Source organism: Tauraco erythrolophus, chromosome 5, assembly GCF_009769465.1.
Source record: "Tauraco erythrolophus isolate bTauEry1 chromosome 5, bTauEry1.pri, whole genome shotgun sequence".
Classification (NCBI taxonomy): domain Eukaryota; kingdom Metazoa; phylum Chordata; class Aves; order Musophagiformes; family Musophagidae; genus Tauraco; species Tauraco erythrolophus.
This window is the reverse complement of record NC_141469.1, coordinates 35,435,898-35,447,168: the sequence shown is the minus strand read 5'-3', so window position 1 is coordinate 35,447,168 and position 11,271 is coordinate 35,435,898. Positions and strand designations below refer to the sequence as shown.

The window sequence follows — 11,271 nt, the reverse complement described above, 5'->3', positions numbered from 1 at the left end:
GCGTTTCGAAGTGTAGGATAAAAAGAGAGGTTAGATCCTAGTAGTTTGAGGGCAGGGAGAAGAGGATGGAGGCAGGACATAGAATTAGCCACCACAACCGTGGCAGCTGCTGACTGCACTGCTGTCATCACAAGAACTTCGGATCGCATCAGCAGTTCAGCAAATGTAGTTTCTACGCATCTGTCAAACACATGGTGTAGTCAACAACAATGAAAGATGAAAAGTATAAGAGAATGGCATAATTTGGAATGATATATATATATAATTCTTTTATATGTCTTTTCCTAAATTAAAAAAAAAAAGAAATCTAAGCTTTTGAAAGGTGATCAAACAACTTCTTGAAGTTTCCCCATGTCTCTAAATAATTTTTATTCTATTCATTTCCAAAGCCATTTTCAAGAATTAACAACAAACACTTATTGAAGAGATCTTAAATTTATTATGTATTTCTATTACACTTTCATAATAAACAAGACAAATATGTACTCAGAAAAAAATGGACCCAGTGTATCAGTTAATTTTTTCATATTTATACTTTTAATATATTCAATATTTCTATAAATTCAGATATCTTAATTACAGAGTTTTATAAAAGTGTATCTGCTTCATATCACTATGCAAATTTTCCCAAACACCATAATATCTACTGCAAGAAATTTTCACTGGCTTTCTGTCACTGTTTTTAACAGATTACTTCATTGATACTCCCTATCTGGAATTTTTTGCATTTGATTAAAACCCTATGAACTTGTAGTCACTTTCCCCAGGCAACTCTCTCTCTTATGTGCTTGTAAGATTTTTGGCCTGCCTAAATTGTTTCGGTGACTGCAATATAACAGCCTCTCAAATTTTGTATAGTATGTGGATTTATTATACAATCAAACCGGCAAGATTTATTATATTTAAGGTGGTGTTTCAAAGTAATTTATTTCATCAGGCAATTTTCAGTCCATATGACCACTTACACTGAAGTCAGTTGCATTACTAATTCAAACATTCAGTAGCTATGCATATACAGGTAACTCAGTCTTTAGATTTTTCACTAAATGTGCAATATTACGTATACAAACTTGACAGCCACTTCAATTATGCCTTTTACAACACAAAATTAACAGGTTATTAAAGCCTGTATATACAAGCTACAGTGCATAAAGGGGATATAAGTCATACCATTTTGAATTTTAGCGTAACAAAACATTTATTCCATGGTGGGTTTTTCAATATGAAAATCCTATTTGCTCTTACAATAGTTTCTGCAAAAAGCCACACAACTGAGGTCCTGGCAAACATTCATGCCTATAAATTATATCCATTACTGGAAGAATTTTAATACGGTAGACTTGTACAAAAAAAATATACATTTTTCTATAAAATCAAAAAATAAAATATCTGAAAATGTTCTGTGATAAATCTAGAAAAAGAGAAGGAATCCAGTCTTAAAAGTTAAATTCTGCTCTCACATACACAATTTAAATTGAGACCAATGCATGGTATTTGTACAGCTGACAGAAGAATTTGACTTAGTCTGCAAGATTAAAATGCAAAGGTTATAAAAAGTATGCAAACTCTTATTTCAGGAGTTTAACTTTGTCCTTTAAAACTTTAAATTTGGGATTGTTATTCACTTTCTTATTAAATATGACTAGAATATCCTCTTCTGATTTGTGATGTTCACCAGCTACTGCATAATACTGAGCTATAACCTGCACAAAGACAGAGGAATGGTTGTGAGTTAGTAAAGACAATTCCACTTTAAGCAGTAATACATTCATGTTACTGTATTAAAAGGAGCATGGAATCTATTATGCTATTATTCCTTTTTAGAATTAGCACTGAATTTCTCCTGTGGCCCAGGAAGCAATAAAGAACATGTCCTTCAGTTGCCATTCTGTCAACTGATATTCTCTTAAATAATGTCAAACTTTTTTGCTTATGTGGGGCAGGATCTTATGAACTTAAGCATTACAGAAAGAAATTCACAAGACCAACGATTAAAAAAAATGTTGTACAGTACCTTTTTTCTTAGTTTTTTAATTGAAATTTCATTGTCTGGAGCCTGTTTCAGAACAGCTTTGATGGTTCCCTTCCAGTTGAATTTACCTAGAAAATAATTAGGTGTACAACATCATTAGTAAAATTAGGTATTTCCAGGTCTTCTTCTCTAGTAGGAACCAGACTTTAATCTCCTAATTTTGGAACCAGTTCAGCTACCGCAACAGTTCAGTGTTATGTTGCTGACCCTACAACAGCAGGGTCTCTTAAGCATAAAGTCAAGTAGGCTGTTTCTGAAGATTATACTAGGACAGACATGAAGAACCAACATACTACTTGCACAACTAGGGTCAGGATTGCATTTACTCAACTTGTGTGCTTCAGCTATTAAGCAGCAACTCTTACATAATATGGGAATAGCTGGGAAGATCCTGTCTCCTCACCCTTAGAGCACAGGTAGTGAATTTCACACAGTACCCGCTTCAGAGGTCATTAATTGGTAGTTTCCAAAGAAACAATCTGTGTGTTCAAGTACAGACATCCCCCAACAGTCATAGTGTGTCAGATGAGAGACATAAGGAGGTTTATCTATGCGCAAACTAAGGTCCAACACAGCTGGAGTCCAATTTATGATTCACTGAACAAAAACAGGGATATAAGAGTTCTAAGAGATATAAGAGCTCTAAGAGAGCTGTTACCCCTTTTCCTCTATGTTGGCTAATGAGCATGGCAACAGGGAAGAGACCTGCTGTGGTGAAACAAACGTGCCAACTTCCTCCATGCCCTGTGAAAGCAAGCGTAGCCAAAGGTTGCCAGCACAACAGAGCAACAAATGAGAGAAGAATTGAGCATCAGGTGCTAAGTGCAGCGCAGACTACTTTGGAACAGATATGTATTCTGCATTAGGTCTTTTGCAGAATAGTTTTAAACTATCTAAACTCCTCCTTTAAGAATACCTTTATCTGTTCCCACATTTTCTTCGTTGCCATTGGTGTTTTCTGTTTCCATGTCTTCTGAAACATTTTCAGTTTTCATTCTCTTCGTTTTGATATTAGGTTCCTCTAGAGATGGAATTGGATAAACATACATATGAAAAATTATAAAACTAGAAGAAAAGTTCCAACGTGACTTAAAGTTTCTGTTCTTGTAACACGAGCTTATATTTGCTAAGAAGTTCCGATTTAATAAAAGGACTGTGCAACTACAGGGTTAAAAAATAATCTAATTTGTGTATGTAAGTTACTACTTAAAAAATTCTACTAAAGTTGATTATTAAGCTTTAAGGCATTGAGAAAAAGCATCTTGAAAACAAACAAGAATATAAGGTGTAGGGTGGATACCTTCTGTATGTTTATGTTTGCGTTTCTTTACATTCGTTTCCTCTTCTGTTTCACCCTGATGGCCATTTCCATTTATTTCAAATTCATTCTCCAAGCTCTCCTTTCCTTTTTTGGATTTTTTATTCTTTTTTACTTCTGGCTGGTTTTCTAATTTCAAGTCTTTTTTCTCCTTCTTTTTGTTCTTTTGTCGCTCTTCTTTTCGTTCTCTCTTATTCTTTTTCTTCTCAGTTTTATCATCTGTAATTCCATTTTCTTCTATTGTTTTTTCCCCAGTTTTGGCAGACTGCCCCTCTTCCTTCTGCTGTGGTTTGTCTTGATCTTTTTCACTTGAAACCTTTTGTTGAAAGACAGATTATTACAATTTTTACACGCCTTTTTTGACATTGCAACTTTTCACTACTACATCATTCATGAAGAACTCTACCATCTTGAAATCAATTAAATTGTTCACACGTGGTGACATCAGTTACCTGAGAAATAAAGTGTGGCTGATTCTTCTTTTAACTTAACACCCTAAATGCTAATTACCTTAACATCGCAGAAGCAATGTTATCTTACAACATGTATAATTTCTATTTGAAATAACTGTCTATGTATTTTTTTTAATGTCTGTGTGTTAAATGTAATTAAGGGAGAGACAACTCTCTGATTTACAAAGACAAAGATACAGCATACTGCAGCAGGATACAGAACCTATTCCCAAATACACAGCCCTTGTAATAATCTTAGCTTTGACATCCAGTTTCCTATCTTGGGATACGTCTGGGACAACAAACTATTACTCCATGATGTCAACGAAGGCAGGCAGCGCTGGTAATTTGAACTGTACTTTTCTCACTGTAACATATTTGGTTTTCTTTTAATGTTCCTGGGCTTATAATAATTTTCTTGTAAAAGAATTAATGCATTAATGAACGTTTTAATATTTAAACTGTAATTTTAATAATTACAAGTGAAATACAATTACTGAAATGTTAATGTGGCTATTTAGAAAGAGAATACATGTTTATACAAGCAACTCAATACTAACGTGTTTTTGTAAAAAGTAATTTCAATTCAATTTGAATTCCACTTCAGAACTTCGAGTACATACACTTCAAAGCATGTATTACAGAGAATATCTTAGGATGTTTCTAAGAACTTAAAGGTGTGTTGAAACGATCTGAGCAAGAAAGTTGTGTTATATATTTTACTTTAATGCTATCTTCTATAGAAAATTTAAATTGTTTACATGTGTTTAAATAAAATAATTGCTCAGATTCATTTTTTAAAAAAGATCAATTTAAATCAAGAAGGAATTGCTTATGGCTTTAATGAAGTTGTATCGACTCAGAATTAATGTTTCAGCAAGAAAATGGACTTGAAATTCAGTGCCCAGAGTTTGTTATGTTCATATCCTTAAAAAAAACCCCAAAATTATTTTCTTCTTGGCTCTTATATTTGGGTTCTTCAGAAAAAACTACAAATAAATTTAACTAGAATTATCAAATCAGGAACATAAAGCATGATCAACAAGGGATTAATGTCAAAGTTATGCCTGCACTCTTCCTCAGAAGAAGCTGTGGGGAGGGGGAGAGGAATCCACATCAACAGAGAAGTAAGCTTCTGTAACAGCTTTCTAGTAGCAGTAATAAATGTAAACAAACAATCAAAACAACACCCTACCAAAACATGCTAAGCTAGTACTGAAACAGGAAAGAATTAGGCACTGAGAAAAAAGGTCAGTGGGAGGAATTTGCACTACAAGCTGGAAGATCTCATCTCCCTCCACTAATAAAGGAGGTAAACTAGATGCTGTTAATTTCCTACTCCATTCCATATTAATTTGAGGCCAATAAAGTTCTGAAAAGAGAGGAGTTTTTATTCCTCCTTGTAATTGGAAACCAAAGATGGCGTTTTCCCCTTCCTTATGTACTAATAGCATAAAGTTAAATTAGCCTTCTGATTAGTACATATCACTGTGTCCAAGCTTTTAATCACAACCTGCCCAGTATGTACAACTACTTCAGCAACAGTACGTTCCACAAATTAGCAATTTAGTTTAGGAATATTACACTATAACACAATCCATTGTAAGAATGAGAGACAATATTTCTGCTAACATTTATAAAGGGAGTCTGAAAGGTTTTCCTTCCAGCATTTTTGACTACATTCCTGTTGTACCTCTCACTTAACTTACGTTTCTTGTTGCTTCGGAGAAAATATCCCACACCTGCTCTTGCAAAGCACTGTCAGTAATTCTCAAACTGTTCTTCATCCAATTCTGTGCAGGAAAAAAAACAACAATAACTGAAAAGGTGCATCTCTGATTTTTTTTCTTGACTACCATATATTTAGTTCTTGGTTTTATTTTTCATTTAAGAATCTAATCATGTTTGCTGATTAACATCTGGTATGATGTTTACTCTTTATGAATCTCTTAAACCTCCATGCTAAACTGTTTCGCATAACATCTGTGCACTGTTACAAGGCTATACCATGCCTCTCAATTCCTCACCAGTAGTAACCCAGAAGAGGTAAATACATGGAAAGGATTATCCTCAAGTTTTTGAATACAGCTAGTTATATTAATGTCCCATCAAACCTTCTGACTGTTCCCATGAGTTAAAACATTAAGGATCTGGTCTTACTTATTTGTGTACCAGAGAGATGGTCATGCTTCTAAATGGCTACCTTAGTTTATTACAGAAAAGTAAAATTTAAGCAAATATCTCAAATATCTCTTGTTGGGGCTACTGCAGGAGTTCCTGCTGAAAACGAAAGCAAATTTCTACTTATGAATATGCCCACACTATCAGTAACAGATCAACTTTCAGGAATGTGGAATTCTAAATAAATTTAAAAAAAGTAGTAAAGATTGCAATGAAAACTCCAAGAAAGTTGCATTAGTAAATTTGAACAATGAACTGCAAATTGATCTTCCACTGCAACATATCTTACCAAAAAGAAAGAGGCTTCTTGATAATATCACTTTCCCTGCTTAGAACATTAGTTTTGTAGAAAACTATTCTAACCTTCAGCTCACTAGCAGCAATTTCACCACAGCTCTATTTGGTTCTATTTGAATGCTTTGGAAGCAATCATGGTCTTCTCTCAGCCTCACAATCTGAGGCACAGGACAGAGAAGGGGGTGGGCGGAAAGGCCAGCTTGTCAGTAATTCGTTACTGATATCACATGAAATATTTGAAATTTGCTTTGGCTGTGATGGAAATTTTAGTGAAGCACGCAGTGTGGGAGATTCTGTCAGAATACTGAGCAACAGAAAACTCTCAAAACAGTATCTTGTCTTTACCAGGAAAAAACAAAGCCACAGAAATAAGAATCCTTTAAAAGTATGTCTAAGATTTGGACAGTCAATAGAAATCGCAAATAGAAGAAAAAAAAAGAAAGATATTAAAAAAAGAACAAGCCTACACATGGAGATTAAGCCTGAATGGTGAGTCTCTGGCTTAATACCTAATGAAAATGGCACACAGAGAGTCCTTTCAGGCAAGGAGATGTATTTTACAAACATTACCTATTTGAAACTCAGCTATTACACCATCTATTTACCAATGCCCAAATAAGCAATTTTCCCCACCTTTGTTAAAAGAGAGTGGCACTCGCTAACTCGCTAAAGTCTATTTTTAAGCGAGTGGCACTCGCTAAAGTCTATTTTTAAGCTCACTGCATGGATTACTACAAATCTCTATTAAAACATACCTGAAACTTTACTTTTTTTCTTGGAATATTATCGAAGGCACGCATTTGCTCCAGAATGTTCCGCACTTTAGGGCTTATGTTTGGCTTCTTCATTACTTCATGAATTTTCTGAATGGAGAAAACCAGAATTAAATCATCACAGAAGCATAATGATCAAATGATACATGCAAGGTATTCAAGTTGGAAATGCGTCGGACAGAAATCACCCAGTACCCACAGACTGTGTAGCCTGCTCGAAACAACTGGTCAATTCACATGGCAAAACCACTAACCTTTGGTTTTATCACAGATCACAAGATGCATCAGTTATCTATCCAAATATTTATACCTATATAGTAAGCAAAGGGAAGCAGGATTGCTCACCAGTGCTTTCTGATGTACAAGTTACAACCTGTAATAAAAACATTTAAAAGTAAAGTAACTGTATTACATAGGGGATTCTTGCAGCATGAAGAAGACCTACATTAAGAAAAGCAAATGTCAACCGACTGTTTTTTGCAAACTTCTGGAGTTAATTGTGAAAAATTAGGCTAACTTTGAGGCCGCAGTCTGACACGCATTTCTTTCGGCAGCAGTGCCAGTTCAACAACCATTAATCCCTGTAAAACAGCTCAGGCGTATTCCTACGCTATGGATGCCAACACAAGAGAGCAGAGCAGGTGAGGCCAGGGCCTTACTTACGGCAGTCACCTGAACAGCTCTGCTGCTTGTGGCACGAAAAAATGCTCTGAGCTTCCCATTGTTTAAAGATGTAGCCACTGGCCACTAGAAAGCCTTCCTGTACTTCTGGAAATCTGTTTACTGAAAGGTTTTGTGGATGTGTTAAGACTACCAGAAAAGGATGCTCCGTAATAATCCTTTACCTTTCTGTGTGGAAAGTACTTACTGTTGAGGAAGGCTAACAATTTTCATAAGCAACAGCATTCACATCATGCTGCCTTTGAAAAATGTACCCAAACAATGTTCAGTCTCAACAATGGCACTAATCTGTTGACTTCAATATGCCTTGACTATGCATGTGGCTTAGTACTTTCTTGGATTGTGTTCTATACAAGATAGAAATCAACAAATCCATGGATAAAGGTGATCTAACTAATTATATCTAATGAGGTTTTAAAAACATGTTTGAGAGTTCCTTCCTAAAACCTTTAAAGGAAACTAACAGCTGTAAGAGGGCAGATTCTTGCACAGGATAAATAACTACCTGAAGGGTAGGACAGAAAGGGTAAGAGACATTTCCATCCATGCTGGAGCTTCTGCTGTTCAACATATTTACAAAATATCTGAAAAGAGGGCAGTAAAATTTTCCTGATGGTATGAAGCTATTCAGGATGAGGAGAGTTGTGAAGAATTCCAGAGAGATCTTAAGAGAATAAGTGACTACATAATAAAAAGGTGAATTAAACTCCAACACAAATTCATGTAAAGCAATCTTCACTGCACATCTAAAATGGCAGGCTTTAAGTTGAGCTTAGACACAAGATCTTGGAGTTAGAATACCCAATTCCCCAAAAGTGCCAGAACAATCAGCAGCAGCAGCCAAAAAAAAAAAAAGACCAACTGACAAAAATCACTAAGAAAGGAATAAAGAAGGACACAGAAAACATCATTATGACACAGAGTAAATCTATGGTTCATCCATATTTTGAACAGTGTATGTAGTTCTTGTAACCTCATTTTGCAAGGATACAGTAGAATTGGGAAGACTTTAGCAAAGCTGACCACAGATAGAATTTACATATGAAGAACGACTAAGCAGGATAGGACTTTTTGGCCTGGAACAGAGATGATGAGACAGGCAGGGATACCTGACACAGGTCTACAAAAGCGTATGTGGCATGAAAAGGGTGGACAATGATCAATGCCTCTTTGTATGCAAGAATTAGGGAACATTAAATCAAACTAGTAAGAGAGAGATTCAAAACAAACGAAAGGTGTGTTTCTTACCAGGATAAGCAACAGACCTACCAAGGAACTTGCAAAAGAAAGCTGCGGATATTGGGAAGAATTGATCTCCAGTTTGATCCTGTGTGTTTTTTAACAACTGCAAACAATAGTTATTTATCATATCTCTATATAGTATAAACCTTACCTGAATCCACTCCTGTTGTTTAGCATCTCCTTTGTTAGTTTTGGCTTCAAAATCTTTTCCACCGTATTTCTGGTCTTCGCTTACACACTTCACATGTTCCTTATAATCGTCACCCCTGAACACAGGAGATTTTTAACTGTAGTTCACTAAAGTGTTTCAGCCCTTTGAACTATGCAAGACTTATGTAGGCAACAACTGGGGTAATAGATTACAGCATCTATCACTTAAATAATATTTAAATTAATGTCAACACTTACAAATGTAAAAGTTCAACATGCTTAAAGTACATGCTTGTAAGACTGCTGACGTTTCTGTCATGCCTCAGCCTTCAGTGAAAATTTCTGACCTGCAAAATCAGATCTGAGTCTTCAGCACACCACTGCTTTTATTAACGACTCTGTAACTTATACACACTTCTACATATAAGGTTTGCACAGCTATTAACACATCATCTATGTTTAACTACTCACTGACACATTTTAAAATTAGAAAAGGTGAAAAATGCTTGCAAAAATCTAATTCCTAAATACAGATATACTAATGTTGTAGTGTAGTTCTGACCAATATGCAAGTGCCCTAAAAAGGAACGAATAACACACATCTTTAATCATAAACATTAATATCATTAATGTTTATAAATATGTAAAGGGTGACTGCCATGAGGATGGAGCCAGGCTCTTCTCAGTGGCATCCAATGATAGGACAAGGGGAAATGGATATAAGCTGGAACATAGGAGGTTCCGCTTAAACATAAGGAAGAACTTCCTTCCCAGGAAGGGTAACAGAACACTGGAACAGGCTGCCCAGAGAGGTTGTGGAGTCTCCTTCTCTGGAGATGTTCAAAACCCGCCTGGAGGCGTTCTTGTGTGATCCGATCTAGGTGGTCCTGCTCCAGCAGGGGGATTGGACTAGATGATCCTTTGAGGTCCCTTCCAATCCCTAACGTTCTGTGATTCTGTGATCTTAATCTTTTGTCAGTGAAGTATGGGGAAATATAATTCTTATTTGAAGACAATCTTTATTTGAAAAGCAGTAGCACTGCTTTCTTCTGAGTTCTGTCAAGTGACAACCAAATTCAGAATTTTTGATGTTATTGCCAATCGCACTCTCTGCAGCAGCAGAACAGGTAACAGTTGTTGGTGATCGGAAGCTGAAAGCACTGTCACTTATAACTGTACAAGAAGAAACTGCAACTCTTTTTACTGTGTGATTTAGTTGCCCTTGTGGTTCAAACTTGGATGATTAAGCTTGAAATTATATTAAAACGTGTATAATTTTAAAATGCGAACCTGAATTATTCAGAAATTGTCAAATTTAATTCTAATACAATATACGAAAATCTTCTATTTGTGATAACCACTGCAGATTGAGAAAGGCTCTGTCCCATCCTTTACCTACCAGAAATCCTTGCCGCAATCCATGCAAGAAAGGCACTGGCAGTTTCTGCAGATGTTCACATGTTTTTCAACTTGTGCTTTCTTCACAGATTCTCCACATGCATCGCACGTGAAAACTACCATGCTGGAGAGTCGTCAGTGGCCTCTGTGAGACGGGAACAGCCTTCCTCCTGCCCGCGCAGGCACAGGCCTAGATGAACAACAAGCAGATCTTGCGTTTGCAGCTTGAAAGAAGCACTCGGATGGCCAAAGAGAAACGCAACCGACTACGCGCCCGCCGACAGAAAATCCGAGCAGTTCGCCTTTGCACGTGCTAAAGTTCAGAGGGAAAAACCCATATTGTCCGACACGCCGAGCACAAGGGAAACCAGTAACCCTGAAACCAGTTAACCCCCCTCGTACCCCATCCCGATGCTGTTTGCAGGCGGCGGCGCGCGGTTCCCTCCGCGACCTCCCCGCCCTTCCGTCCCGCTCCCCGCGGCAGACCCGTCCCCGCCGGGCCCGGGAGCCGCCTAGAAGGGGGGCCTGGCCCCACGGGGCGGAAAGGCCGGCCTCCCGCCGCCCTCCGGGCACCCCGCCTCACCCGCTACCGGCCCCCCGCACCTCAACCGCCGCCACCACGCGCTCCCGCCGCCACGCTGCCCGGCCCCCTCCTGCCTCCCGGGCGCCGCCACTCTGCGCCTGCGCGGCCCCCGCCCCGCGGCAGAAGCGGAAGCGGAAGGAGCGGCAGCGGAAGCGGCGGGCTGA

At 37.5% G+C, this 11,271-nt stretch overlaps 1 protein-coding gene across 2 annotated transcripts; it reads right to left on the bottom strand.

Moving 5' to 3' along the window:
* Window positions 1-563: 563 nt before the first annotated feature.
* Window positions 564-11,159, bottom strand: LYAR (Ly1 antibody reactive). 2 transcript variants are annotated; one of them, XM_086611685.1, is made up of 10 exons: window positions 11,128-11,159; window positions 10,526-10,714; window positions 9,128-9,242; window positions 9,004-9,024; window positions 7,036-7,143; window positions 5,512-5,595; window positions 3,333-3,666; window positions 2,949-3,053; window positions 2,015-2,100; window positions 564-1,703 (listed from the first exon to the last, which is right to left on the bottom strand). In XM_086611685.1, exons 2-10 carry the CDS (start codon window positions 10,645-10,647, stop codon window positions 1,569-1,571), a joined length of 1,110 nt encoding a protein of 369 aa, XP_086467811.1. In that variant the 5' UTR covers window positions 10,648-10,714; window positions 11,128-11,159; the 3' UTR covers window positions 564-1,568. The 2 variants fall into 2 exon arrangements, with proteins under 2 accessions (XP_086467811.1, XP_086467810.1); XM_086611684.1 differs by lacking the exon at window positions 9,004-9,024.
* Window positions 11,160-11,271: the final 112 nt, after the last annotated feature.